The sequence below is a fragment of the Nylanderia fulva genome, unplaced genomic scaffold (assembly GCF_048542155.1).
Source record: "Nylanderia fulva isolate GAGA-0341 unplaced genomic scaffold, ASM4854215v1 Scaffold4, whole genome shotgun sequence".
NCBI lineage: Eukaryota > Metazoa > Arthropoda > Insecta > Hymenoptera > Formicidae > Nylanderia > Nylanderia fulva.
Window position 1 is genome coordinate 7,203,429 of NW_028190476.1, and position 14,296 is coordinate 7,217,724.

At 25.8% G+C, this 14,296-nt stretch overlaps 2 protein-coding genes across 6 annotated transcripts; both read left to right on the forward strand.

Moving 5' to 3' along the window:
• Positions 1 to 1,674: 1,674 nt before the first annotated feature.
• Positions 1,675 to 10,158, forward strand: Syt20 (synaptotagmin 20). 5 transcript variants are annotated; one of them, XM_029311421.2, is made up of 12 exons: positions 1,676 to 2,100; positions 2,964 to 3,198; positions 3,407 to 3,561; positions 4,968 to 4,997; positions 5,087 to 5,206; positions 5,960 to 6,048; positions 6,427 to 6,558; positions 6,722 to 6,916; positions 7,773 to 7,925; positions 8,298 to 8,418; positions 9,027 to 9,199; positions 9,449 to 10,158. In XM_029311421.2, exons 3-12 carry the CDS (start codon positions 3,420 to 3,422, stop codon positions 9,653 to 9,655), a joined length of 1,362 nt encoding a protein of 453 aa, XP_029167254.1. In that variant the 5' UTR covers positions 1,676 to 2,100; positions 2,964 to 3,198; positions 3,407 to 3,419; the 3' UTR covers positions 9,656 to 10,158. The 5 variants fall into 5 exon arrangements, with proteins under 5 accessions (XP_029167256.1, XP_029167254.1, XP_029167255.1 ...); XM_029311422.2 differs by having other exon boundaries at positions 1,676 to 1,820; XM_029311423.2 differs by lacking the exon at positions 2,964 to 3,198 and having other exon boundaries at positions 1,675 to 2,100.
• A 256-nt stretch (positions 10,159 to 10,414) lies between these two features.
• Positions 10,415 to 13,808, forward strand: RanBP3 (ran-binding protein 3). Its single transcript, XM_029311357.2, has 5 exons — positions 10,415 to 10,671; positions 10,896 to 11,015; positions 11,177 to 11,254; positions 11,428 to 12,119; positions 12,651 to 13,808. The coding sequence occupies exons 1-5, from the start codon at positions 10,656 to 10,658 to the stop codon at positions 12,960 to 12,962; spliced, it is 1,218 nt and encodes a 405-aa protein (XP_029167190.2). The 5' UTR covers positions 10,415 to 10,655; the 3' UTR covers positions 12,963 to 13,808.
• Positions 13,809 to 14,296: the final 488 nt, after the last annotated feature.

Consider the following 14,296-nt stretch of genomic DNA (forward strand, 5'->3'; position numbering starts at 1 on the left):
GCATATTCGAGATTTTTAAATTTAATTATTAAATTAATGATAATTAATATTTTTTTGAAAAATTAGTTATTTAAGATGCTGATTTGCTAATTAAATTTTTATATTAATAATATATGTTACAAAAGTAAAGATAATGTTTTAAAATAATATGTTATAATAATTTAAAATGAATTAATATTTTTGACAGTTATCAGCTGATTTTTGTCAAAAAGTATTATTTGTGTGGATAACTTATTATAACATATTATTTACAACATATTACTATTTTAATATATTGTTAACTTATTATTTCAAAATTTAATTAGCAAATTGACACTTTATTCATATTTTTTGCAAAAATCAGTTGATCGAAGCATTAACTTGCTAATTAAATTTTAAAATAATAATATATTATAAAAATTAATATAATAATATGTTTTAAATAATGTGTTATAATACTTTAAAATTTGAATAATAGTAAGATCTATAATAAGATCTATAAAATATTCGTGGATAAGGATATTATAACATGTTATTGAGAACGTATTATTATATTAATATTTTTAATATAATTTTAAAATTTAATTTGCAAATTGAGACTTTAATATTTTTTGACAGAAATCAGCTGATAACTGTCAAAAATACTACCGAGTTTAAAGTATTGTATTATAACATATTATTTAAAACATTTTAATTCTTATAAAATATTATTTTAAAATTTAATAAACAAATTAACATAAAGCATCAATTTGCTAATTAAATTTCGAAATAATAATATATTAAAAATATTAATACAGTAATATATGTTGTCAATAATACGCTATAATATCGTATTCTCGATTAATATTTGTTGACAGAAATCAGCTGATAACTGTCAAAAATATTAATCGAGTTTAAATATGTTATTTAAAACATATTATTATTTTAATTTTTATAATATATTATTTTTTAAAATTTATTTATCAAATTAACACTTTAATCAATGATGCTTTAATCAAGAAATATTAATAAAGCATTAATTTGCTAATTAAATTTTGAAATAATAATATATTAAAAATATTAATATAATAATATATGTTATCAAAATATGCTATAATACTTTATTTCTCGATTAGTATTTTTTGACAGAAATCAGCTGATAACTGTCAAAAATATTAATCGAGTTTAAAGAGAGTATTATGACATATTATTTAAAACATATTACAATTTTAATTTCTATAACATATTATTTGAAAATTTAATTAGTAAAATTAACGCTTTAAATGGTTGTTTTTTTTCAAAAAATGTTAATAAAACGCGTTAATTTGCTAATTATAAATTTTAAAATATTATGTTAAAAAAATTAAGTAGTAATAAGTTATATGTAAATAACATAATATCTTGACTTTTCGGCTATTTTCAATTTTATTTCATTTTACAAAATACTTAAGCGCAACGACAGAATGAATCGAGTCTTCGAGACTTTCGAGAGGACTTCGATGTATTCGAGAATCAACAATGCCTCAACATGTCTTTTTTATAGAAGAATTGGCTAAATGTAAAAAGTTCGATACAGTATTTTATTTAATTTTCGCCGGCATTGAGACTGCAGAATAACTGCAGATATATGCATAAGTCCCTGATTGAGGCCGCCAATGTATTACTCATCTATTCGCGAACTGCAGGCGAGATAATCAGAAACGTAGAACTTTGCAGGGGGGATGTCGTTGTCATACATACATACATTTGCTGTTTGTTCGCCAGGCCAGAAACGCGCGAACGACCACGTATGAAAATGTGGCTTATTACGAGGAGTAAAGTAAAACGTTCAATCGACTAATCGCGATCATGATATCGCATTTGTGAGTGCAAAAGCAAGCTGAATTTAATTCATCTGTTATTTTGTTACAATGTGATGGAATGAATTTTGCAACCAAGATGCGGAAGAGCAAAATTGATCATTGAATTTGGAATAATTCGTTTTTTTGGATTGGTATTTTTTGTAATCGCGCAAGTGATATCTCGATTGTTGTTTGTTAACGAGAATTTGAACGAATTGTCAAATTTCAATACAAGAAACTCGAATGTACAAGGTGTCTCGCAATCTTTGTACAATACTTTGTACAATAGTGTATCTTAGAGGTAAAATAGAGTAAAAAATTTTAATAAAAATATATCAAGGTTGAATTAACGCTTTAATCAATGCTTTAATCAAGAAATATTAATAAAGTGTCAATTTGCTAATTGAATTTCGACAAAATAATATATTAAAAATATTAGTATAATAATATATGTTATCAATAATATGCTATAATACCTTATTTCTCGATTAATATTTTTTGACAGAAATCAGCTGATAACTGTCAAAAATATTAATCGAGTTTAAAGAGAGTATTATGACATATTACATACAGTTTTAAATTCATATGCGCTCAGATCCATAACTACACTTATATATCGATCTATGTTATCTGTTATTGTTTTTAACAAATCAAGTGATATTGATTTTATGACTGTTTTTATCGTGCGTGAATATTAGGTACATTGGTTAGCTAATATTAACAAATTATAAATGTTGTATGCAAAATATTTAATTCTTTCTTAAATGACAACGATTGATTATTGCATTTAAAAGAGATAATTAATCTTTCACCCAATTTCATGAATTGTTACTTTTACAGAAAAAATGATAAACCTAGTATTTTAAGAAGCGAGATTTATTTTCGTTTTGATCAAAGAAGTATTTGAAAATCAATTTATTTATAAATTATTCTTACATTTTGCTTCCGTATATAAAAAAATTTATCTATATAATCTTCGTGATTCCTTCTACGCAGTAAAGTGAGGTCAATCTATAATAATGCAAAAAACTAAGATGCTTATTTTCGTATTTATAAAGAAGATGAAAGATTTAAAAAGAAAATTAAGTTTTAGGAATATATAATGTATTTTTGTTTTTCTAAGAAACAAAAATATATTGTCTCTAATTTGTTTCTCGATCAAAGTTGTTCAACGAAATGGAAAAAATGAACAGCTATTCTAATACGTTTTGATGCGGTGTTTCCTTATCGTTGCTCGTTATCATTCGTGGTGCTCACTTTTGTTTGGACGTAACGGAGATTATTGGTGACACAAGTGTTTCCTTCGATGTATGCACGCTAATATGGCTTATTTTTCGCGTTCTTATGTCGGAAGAAACCAATTGGCAGCTATGCGGTGAAGACTCGAGTCTTTTTAAATGTAAGTAACATCGGTGCTTTCATTATAAAACCGAATTAAACATTTTTGCTTCTTATGTAACATCAGCTACTATTTTTCTTTTCAAAAATATGGGAGTAAAAAAACAATAAATATTATTTTATTACATAACATCGTTAAAATAAAAATGCAAGAAGTATATGCATGTTTATGTATGTGTAAATTTTAATTGTTTAAATTTTAATTTCAGCACATTTCAGTGAATGTTATACAAGGATTTTTTGGGCCCATGGGGCCTGCTAATTATAATCCTGATAGGAGTAGGAATTATCCTGATCGCGCTGCTCCTGTTCGTTTGCTTCCTTATTCCTGGTTGTATCGGTTATGAATGTTTCAGGAAACGAAGTAAGAACATTAATTTTTTACTTTTCTTCCTCGTCGTTATAAGCATACGTATAATTTACGAGCAATTTCTGAGCTAATAGCAAAATGGAAATTAAGAATAAAATTAGTGTCATTGATTTTTTTATGCTATCACAAGTCGTATATTAAAGTACTTGACATCGATTTCTGTTCAATCAACGTATCGGTTTCACATTTCGTTTTTCACGCAGCCACGTATACAAATTTTTATACTTCTTCATACTTTATATACAGGGTGTTAAAAAATTAGACCGATACATTTTAAAAGAAAATACAAAATTCGAAAATAAATATTCTTTTGTTAATAAAATTTTTCTCTACGACGTTTTTAGTTTTATACTACATGGTATGAAATAGAAGTTTGCGACTTAAACAATAAACAAACATATAAGTGGAAAAATTAAATTGTATTTTAATCTTGAACAAAACTTCGACGTAGTATTAAAAATAAACGTTGTAAAGAAAATTAGTATTAATAAGAATATTTATTTTGAAGTCTTTTCCTTTTAATTTTTTGAACACTCTGTATATGCAATGTCGCAATATATATGATTCAATTCTTTAGGTATCTCTATACAACAAGCATTTTAAATTGTAGCATTGTTTATTACACTTGTATGTCTAGGAATAAATATTTATTATAATTTTTTACAACAATATCGTTTGTTACAAATTTCTATACATGTAATAATTCTACAAATACGCGCAAAATTACGCCTTTGCATAACATATCGTATGCATAACATATATACACTTGAATAAGTGACGCTTCATGACTTTGCTCCTTCTGCAGCGTTATATAATTAAGTATATACGTGAACTAGTCGACACACAATGCACAATAATCTTCCGATAATGCTGCAGGAAACGCCCGTATAACGTTATATCATCATTTCGAACTTCTATATGGATATCTTCCATAAAAATGAAAAAAAACGTATATGTTGTGATGTAAGAAAATGTAAAAATATCTTATATATTTAATTTAGCATATGCAATGTTATAGATGCAATTATCGCATAATGGTTAGATTCTCATAGCCTTCACATCAAGATCGCTGATAATTGCTTAATTAATATTTAAAGTTGATATGTAATGAGAATATTTAGGTAAATTAAGCAAATGTAAAATATATATCATAGTAGGTAATATATTGAAAAAGTACATTGAAAAAAATTTTATTAACTTGACTAGATCTTTTAATTAAATATTATTTTGTTAATTGAACATATATAAATATTTAAATTCAATGTAACATATTAAATCTAACAAAACATGTATTTGACTTGAATACTAATATATATGTTCAATTAAATATAGTATATATAGTAAAATATATAAAATATATAGTAATTTAATTGAAATGTTGAGTTAACCATTTTTTTCAGTGCAGAAATCCTACGCAACGAAAGAAAAATGTGAGAACATTTTTTTAGATTGTGCTGCGTGATCTAATAATAATATAATTTAATAATTATAAAAATATTTTTAAAGTGATTTTCTACAGATAAAGAGGACAAAAATGTTCATATACGAGATAAAAATCAAGAGGAAAAAAATTTGAAGTTAAATGATATCAGCTATAGATCTTGGAGATTGGGTAGTTTGTACGAAAATGACAACAATGGTATGTAAACTTAGTTTGCATTTAATTTAAACAATAGAAAGATTCCTAATATTTTGATTCCAAGTTTATCTAGATTATTTAAAAAATTTTTCTCCATATTATTTTTACCATCTTGTAAACTGTTATATCAAAACTTAAAAAAGCGAAAGTGCAAATCATTAACAAATACTATTTGTTATTTTTATTATGTTTATGTTATGATTATTTATGTATTTGTAAATAATATCTATTACGATAAACGCTATTGTGGCATATTGTGAATATTAAAATGCATTTTTAAATTAATATGTTTATATTACTATAATAAATTATTAGTATAAAATAATTCTAAATATGATTTGCACGAAAAATATATTATATTTGATAAAATTTTGTTCAATTTTTATTTTATATTTATTTCTATACAACAAAGAAAAATTAAAAGACATCTTTACGCCATTTTTAGACATTTTTTGAAGATATTTATTGTATGGATTATAAACAAGAGAACAAATATCCATATTTTTATAGAGAGAATTTTTGTTCTCTTACTATCAAATATTATTTTATATTATATAAATAATAATATACTCTCATTTATATTTATATAATTTTTAATTTATTTTTTTAAAATATCTTTCTGATAAAATTTGAGTTGGAGAAAAAATCAAACGCAGCACAAAAATATTAGCTTACAATAAAATGAATCATCTTGATCAACATATCTATCTATTGAGAATTGTAAGAAAATAATAATAAAAAAATATTATGTAGGTACGATCAATGAGAATGTGGAATCTCAGAAGGATTCATTAAATTCTGTCAATGCACAATGCGAGAACGTAGAGAGTTCTTCCACGCTGGTAATTACACATTTAATCGAGTTGAAGAAGTTACATTGTAAAAAAAAATATGTAAAGTATTACATAAAAATATGTAAAATTACATGAATAAATAAGTGTAAAATTACACGATAAAAATTGAAAATGAAAATACATTTTCATTATTTTATGTTTATTATTATTTATATAATTTATACAATTTTACTTATTATTTATGTAATTTTACTGATTATTTAAATAATTTTACATATTTTTATGTAATACTTTACATATTTTTTACTGGAGTACATAGTATGTACTCCAAGTAGCAAACTGACGTCATTAAACGTCAAAATGACGTATGCCACTTGGAACATTGAGCTATCGCGTTTGACATTAATTTATCTATGAAAATTGCAGAATTTGATTCAGATAGATAAGCAGAAGAACGACAAGAAAATAAAAGAGTTTCCGATTGAATTGACAATGAGCTTGCAATATCTACCACCCTGTGACAACATTATCACTGGGAAATTTGTAATTGGTATTGAAGTGCGTTCTTAATATCAATCATTTTTCTACATGCAAACACATGAAAAAATTTTAATAAATAATATACTAAATAAAAATAAATATTTAAAATACACTAATAATCTCGTGTATGCTGACGCATCATTGAAATGAAAAGAAAATTCATTATGTACGTGTTTTACAGGCATTGTCCGGTCTTCCTCCAAAGCAGTATAACAGTACATTAGAACCTTATGTAGCATTGAACATTGTGAAACAATCATGGAATCATAGGAAACAGAAATTGCACAGTTTCAGAACAAGGAGCATCAGACATACCGCCAATCCAATTTACAAGGAGACTTTCGTTATTGCGAATGCAAAGGTGCAAGAAGCTAAGGTAAATTATTTATCATAATAATACATATATTATAAGGTGTCCCATAGGAAATTGCTGAAACTGTCACTTTTTAATGCACTTTTTAACGCAGTTATCGAGAAAAAAATTGTGTTGGAAAAAGGAAAGTCTGCAGTATTTAATGGATATAAATAAAATGTTTGTATACTAATTTATTTTATTGATAAAAAGTAATGAAAAACAAAATGCTAATAATCACATCAAATCACATAAATTAATGATAAATATTTTCAATAGTGCCAGATTTAAGTGCAACAATTAAAAGGATCATCAATAACATTAAAAATGACATGTTAGAAAAAGTTTTTACGAGTTTTCGTAAAAGAACAGAATTTTGTACAAATTCAAATGGTGTGCACTTTGAAAATATTTTTCATTAGCTTACATGTGATTATTAGCACTTTTTTCATTACTTTTTTTCAATAAAATAAACTAGTATGCAAACATTTTATTTATATCTTTTAAAAACTGTAGACTTTCCTCTTTTCAATTCAATTTTTTTCTCGATAACTGCATGCATTAAAACATGACAGCTGATTAGTTTCAGCAATTTCCTATGGAACACTCTGTGTATAATTTTGTGCTTACATAAAAAAACGTTTTATTTTTGGTCTATTAATGTAATTTTTTGACATGTAAATTAATATATTTTGCAAAGAGATAATATAGCGTCTGTGTTACCATATGTATTATTAAATTTGAAATTACATATATTTTAACATATGTAAATGCATATGTAAATAGTACTTTTGTGTTATAAATAGAATTACACTTGCTAGGAATAAAAAAGCATTTTGAATCAGTTTTTAAGTTTTTTTATGATTATTTGGTTTAATAGGAATGGATTTTGGATATCACTGCATACGATCATGACAGATATGCAAATCATACGGAATTGTCTTCGCTTAAAGTATTAGTAAAAGATGCGAAGAAGATCTTCTACAGTCCAGAGATTCATTTGTTCAATTATAGAATGAAGCCTTCCTATCAGGTAATATATTATTACATACAGGAAATACAGAAATATTTTAATATATGAATTTATGTAAATTAGTGCTGGTCGCATGTATTTATTATACACATACATGGGCGTCTGCAGGATTTTTTCCAGGAGGGAGCATAATAAATTTTATTTTTTGTTCTTTCTTAATTTAAAAATTTGATTTTTTTATTTTATTTTTATTTTTTTATATTTAAATATGCAAATAAATTGTGTTTATTCAAAAGAAGAGCAAATTCTTAATTTTTTTACTGATTCAAATGTCCCCTTTATATTTTTTTATGCATATGTATTTTTTAATTAGTAGTATTCTTGTTCATGCATATTGTGTATAACTATTATATATATATATATTTCTTTTAGGAGTTTGGCAATATTTTATTAGCCATAAGCTATCTGCCCACCGCACAGAGGTTGACTATTAACATTATGAAATTGCGCAATATCAAATTTACACCAGTGGTGCCAAGTTTAAATAAATTTAGTAAGTTTTTAATAAAAGAAAGTTGCCGAAAAAATGGCATCGACTTCTAGATTGCATCATCGCATATAAGTACATTCACTATATTTAAATCTCATTTAATAGATTAATTAATAATCTAGATATTCACATAGATGAAATCGATCTAAATAAAATTTAGATTATGATTTGAATCGCACTTAGGATACTTTAATTATAGTTTCAAATCATTTACTATGGTATATGAGTTTTGAAAATATGTTAGTTATTTTTTCCATATGTTCCTGTAAAAAATAGAAAAGAAGATTTATTATATTTACTCTATTTATTTGGAGTAATACACACATATTTTTAAGAAGTATTTAATAGCAGCTCATTAATTAATTAAAATATTAAAAATTGCGAAATTTCCGAACTTGCACCACCTTTTTGTTGCTTAAATCATATAAATATTTGATATAAATTGTAAAGATTCTATTTTTTACAGGATTAAAAATGATAGCAGTATGAAATAAATTAATAAATAATACACAAGAGAAATAAAAATTACTTTTTAAATAAAATAATCTTAAATAAAAAAATTGACATTAATCTAGCAAAAAGATGTTTTTAAAATTTATATCTATTTATAGATCCATACGTTAGAATATTAATGTTAAATGGAAAGACTGGTAAAAAGATAAAGAAAAAGAAAACCAAAGTCTTAAGTGCTGTTGCGCAACCTGAATTTAACGAGACTTTGACGTTTGATCTGCCAGTCACTCAACTTGATACTGTCCAGTTTTTAATTGTGCTTTGTAACAAGGTAAAAATTACAATTACAAAAATTTACAATTATTCCAAGATTAAATATAAAAATATATGTATTATTTTGAGTGCATATATGTGTGTTTATATATGTGCGTTGTCTGTCACATGAATTAATCATCAAAACAATTAAGGGATTACTTGGTATTTGCAACATTTGGATTACGAAACTTGCAAATTTGCAGTTGATGTAAAATAAGAATATTTTTTAATGAGTATATTATATGAGATTTTTCAAAAATTTTAGATTTTACCAGAAGGATCACACATTAATATTCCCGACCATGCAAGCGACAGCGAGGATTCTGTCAGTTCATACAGAAGCTCTGCTAATATTTCCATTGGTAAAGTGGCACTTGGAAAAGGAGTAAGAGGTTCAACAGAAAGGTTGCATTGGTTCTCGGTACTTCAAAATCCAAGGAAACTTGTCAGTGTGTGGCATACTCTGAAATAATAAAGACCATTGTTTTATATGTTATTATATATGTATGTATATAAAATATTGCCCGGTAAAAATTTTTTTGTATATAATCATAAAACAATATAAAATGTTGTATAGAAATATACAAAATTCTGTGTATAAACTATAATTATACATAATTTTATTTGACTTGTATAATTTATATATAATTTTATATATAAAAAATATATAATAGAGGAGTCAGGTATAATTATACATATATATAGTTTTTACACATAATTTTATATATTTTCATGATTTTATATTGTTATATATGATTATATATAAAAAAATTTTTAGCGAGTGTTGTTTTCCAACGTATAATTGCGCGCATTTTTTATAATTGTAAATGCGCGGTTTTATATTTATTATTAATTTTATTTTAAAAGAAAAATGTATACATGTGTAGCGCGCAACCAAAGATGACTTTGTAAATTAAACTTTAAGGCTTTAACTTCAATTAATTAAAAAAAAATAAATTTTTAATATTACTACAATTATTGATATTTTTTGTGGTATAACAAAATTTCAATATTATATTATATTTATGTGATATAATTTTTATAAATGTGATTATATATTTATTAATATTGTAATAGTATAATTATTATTATAAATATTTATATTATGTTATAATTTTCAATTATTTGACGATATATATTTATCGTCATTTTTGACGTTTTGAAATTTGGCGCTTTATTCAAATAAAAATATGACGGTATGTCACGTGGTACTACAAAGATGTCGACCATAGATAGAAGAATATATATAGAGGTGCTGCCTGGATAAGAATGAGGAATACCTATTTCAATAAATATTTCAAGTTCATTTGTAACATCAAAAGATATCAGGTGATTAAAGAAAACGAACTGGCATCTGTATTTTTAGTCATTTGATATCTTATGACGTTGAAGATGAACATCAGACGCCAGTATGGATGACATGGAAAAGCACCTTGATAGCCTTCGTCTGTATTCTCATTTCGACGTGAAAAATGGCGGACTGCAAGGGTGCGTTTTGTGTTTTCTCTTAATTTAATTGTATTACGCAAAAATGTCGTGAATTAATCGAGTGAATGTTACAAGTATTTTATGTCGCGGAATTTCTACGACGTGGTGTTCAATTAAAAATATACTCTTGCTTTTTTTCCCCGAAATTTCCATGTTTACATAGTCCGCGGACTAACGAACTAACCATTCACGACCATAATTTTAATTCTTTATGCTGTTTTTAGAGACTACAGAGGAAATCGATCGTCCACCGCTTGTCTTAAAAGTTGACCCGCCCGAGGAGTCGCCGAAAGACATCAGCGACAATTCGTCGAATAGTAATTCAGCCATTCCATCTGATAAGGGTATATATGCTTATTTTACAAGTATTCTAAAATATTAAGATATTTTACATATTAACATTATTCAGAAATTCAGGAAGCTAAAAAAAGAGTATCATAAATTATATTTTTTTGTTACACTGTTTTTTATTATAATATAATGGAGTAAACTTGTGGATTTGTAGATGAAACACACCACAAAATGGAATCGAATAGTCAAGAATGTACAGTGGCACCTATTAAGTCTTCTAATAAAAAACATAGTGAGTTTATACAATCTAAAAAGACTACAGTATAGTCATATTTATATGTATACATATATATAATATATATATATATATATATATATATATATATATATATATATATATATATATATATATATATATAATGTGTGTGCCTATATACCTATGTGCTATATGTAATACACTTACAGGTCCTGTGCTAGTTGCTCCAAAATTTGGAAATTTATTTGGTGGCAATGAATTTTCAAATTCTGTAACTAGTCAATTGAAGTCATCTATATTACGACCATCTCAATTAACTGTAGTTACCAATAGTTCTGCAACTACCACCGACAAAACTGTTTTACAACCTGCAAAGTTTCACAATCCATTTACAAAGGTCGCTGATGATTCTATAGAGGATGAGTCTGTAACGAAAAATAATAAAACTGAAGTAAATGCAGAATCTAAAAGTGAAGAAAAATCTGCGGAGGAGATAAAACCAAAATTTTTACCTTTGGGCGTGAATACAAAGGAAAATGAAAATAATGTAAATAATACTGTGACACCCAGTACCGACACTCCTAGTTTTGTGTTTGGTCAGAATTTAAAGGAACGTGTTACTGTTTCAAATGATACAGAAAGTTCAGATAATTCTGAAAAAGAAGAGACAAAAGTTGAAGAGAGTAATGAAAATGGATCTTCTAAATTATTATTTTCAAATGCAGCTGCAAATTGTCGTGCAACTGTAAGGCCAGGTTTAACTTTAACACAAGCGGCACAGGTATTAGAAGAGGCTAATCGTGCAAACAAAAGAAAATATAGTCAAGTGACATTGTTAACTGGCGAAGAGGGAGAAACAAATATTCTTCAAATTAATTGCAAGTTATTTGCATTTGATAAGGTATATATAATGAAAGGGTTTTAGATAATAGATAAATTCAGGATTAGGAAGAATGATGTGTATTTGTAATCATTCATTTTTTTTGTAACTACAATGGTAATGAAATTATAAATTTTGTCTATAACAGAAAAAGTAACTTATACATTTTTTCAGTAACGAGCAATGAATTCAACAATTACTCATTTTTATTTTTCGAATCTATATGATATAATTTCCATACAAATACATAAAATGAAACATTAAATTCTGTAAAAAATTAATTAACAATTTAAATTGAATGAATTTTATTTTAATCAGATAAATTTTTATACAGTTTTTATATGAAAAACGAATTTGATTTTTAACTAATTAATTAAGACATCGAATTTTAAGACCAAAATTTTGATCATATTGAAAGTTTGTTAAGAAAAGCTAAGAAAACTTTTTTATTATATTTATTTGTAGAATTTAGAGACCTTTAGTTAAATGTGTATGTATGCTGCTTTTAGTATTCCTGAATTTTCTCAATTTTTAATTTATACCATATTGCAGACCAGTAGCAGTTGGCAAGAGAGGGGAAGAGGTACACTAAGACTTAACGACCGAGATGAAGAATCTCGTTTAGTTGGCCGTACTGCTGGAACGCAAAGATTGATTCTGAATACGAAAGTATGGCCGGGTATGACAGCGGAACGTGCTGGACCTAAATCATTAAGACTAACCGCGATGGATGTTCATGGAGACGTTCGAATCTTTATCGTCCAAGCGGCACCTAAGGAAGTCGATCAACTGCATAATCTTTTGTTGCTGCGACTTAAGCGCGCGCAAGAACGCCATCCTAAAAAAGCAGCAACTGATCATTGACAACCAATTGGTAATTCGGATGGGGCGTTAGCCACATTAGCATCAGCTTAATTCAAGCAAACTACAATAGAAATCACTAATATGTGAGAGGAGCTTCAAAAGTATAAGGCTCTATCTAGCATATGCGCAATAGAATGGCTATGATTTGTGCCTTTCTTCAGAAATTGCAACCCTATTGACACCAGTATTTGCTGCAAGACAAAAAAGATTAAGTCGTGGTTTGCATGTATAAGTTAATATACTTGTACAAATTAACATTTTTTCCTTTTTTTTCATGAACAAAAAATGGCTAATCATTCCCATTTTATATTCTTTTATTTGAAATTTAATATTTCTTAAATAAAAGTGCGTGTGTGAAAAAATAGGGATTTTTAAAGATAGCATAAGATCAATTAAAATTGTTACAAGTTATAAAAAGCAATTTAGTTCTTGAAATAAAGATTTCAATAGATTTATATTTACACTGAACCTTGTGTAATTATTGCAATTAGCAATTTCTTTTTTTAAAAGGTGATGTGCTGTATCAATTTAATATTGATTTAAATGAACAGCTTGAATATACGATTTATATTTAAGGTATGCATGAAAATAGCTAGAAAAAAAAGATTTAAGATATATGTAACTGTAATATTGCCGTTATCTGTATGTTAACTTGTATTTGAGGGATGATTTGTAGAAATGTACAATACAACGGCATTATTATCAATACTATTATTACTCTGCTACTACTATTACTACTATTACACAATTACTACCATTATTATTACTATTACACTTACTATTATTATTACTACTGTTATAAATGTTATTTTAGATGTAAATAAAATCTTCGATTTATAGTGTGTATGTAGTGTGTATATTGTTGGGTAGAAGGGGTTTGGATTTTCCTCTATATTATAAAACTAGTTTTACCCAGATAGCCACAGTAATTATTATGACATCAAAACGATGTCATAATAATTACTGTGGCTATCTGGGTAATTAATCTTTGATTTTTCCTGGCAATATTTATTTTACAAAATTTGTTCTATTTATCAAAAAAATAATTGTGTATGTATACTTTTAATATATATTTCAATTTGTATATGTGGTATATGAAGAATGTATTGCTCATTTTTTATATGAAAATAATGTTCATATATATAGAAACTTTCTTAATATATATACTTTTCTTTAATATATATTATTCTTATAAAAATTATTGTTTAAATATAGAAGAGTATGTAGTAAGTACATTCAATAAAGACAATGGTTTTAAATGATCATTATTAACTCTCAGTTCATTTTTGAAGTTGTTTATTTGTAGGATAATTAATATTTTTCCTTTTCTATAA

Coding starts and splice junctions, on each gene's coding strand:
- Syt20 (XM_029311423.2), top strand. CDS start 3,420: ATGTTATACAAGGATTTTTTGGGCCCATGGGGCCTGCTAATTATAATC. Junction 4,998..5,086: donor CTACGCAACGAAAGAAAAAT/GTGAGAACATTT, acceptor GATTTTCTACAG/ATAAAGAGGACAAAAATGTT. Junction 8,419..9,026: donor GCCAAGTTTAAATAAATTTA/GTAAGTTTTTAA, acceptor ATCTATTTATAG/ATCCATACGTTAGAATATTA.
- RanBP3 (XM_029311357.2), top strand. Junction 11,016..11,176: donor AGCCATTCCATCTGATAAGG/GTATATATGCTT, acceptor GTGGATTTGTAG/ATGAAACACACCACAAAATG. Junction 11,255..11,427: donor GTCTTCTAATAAAAAACATA/GTGAGTTTATAC, acceptor ATACACTTACAG/GTCCTGTGCTAGTTGCTCCA.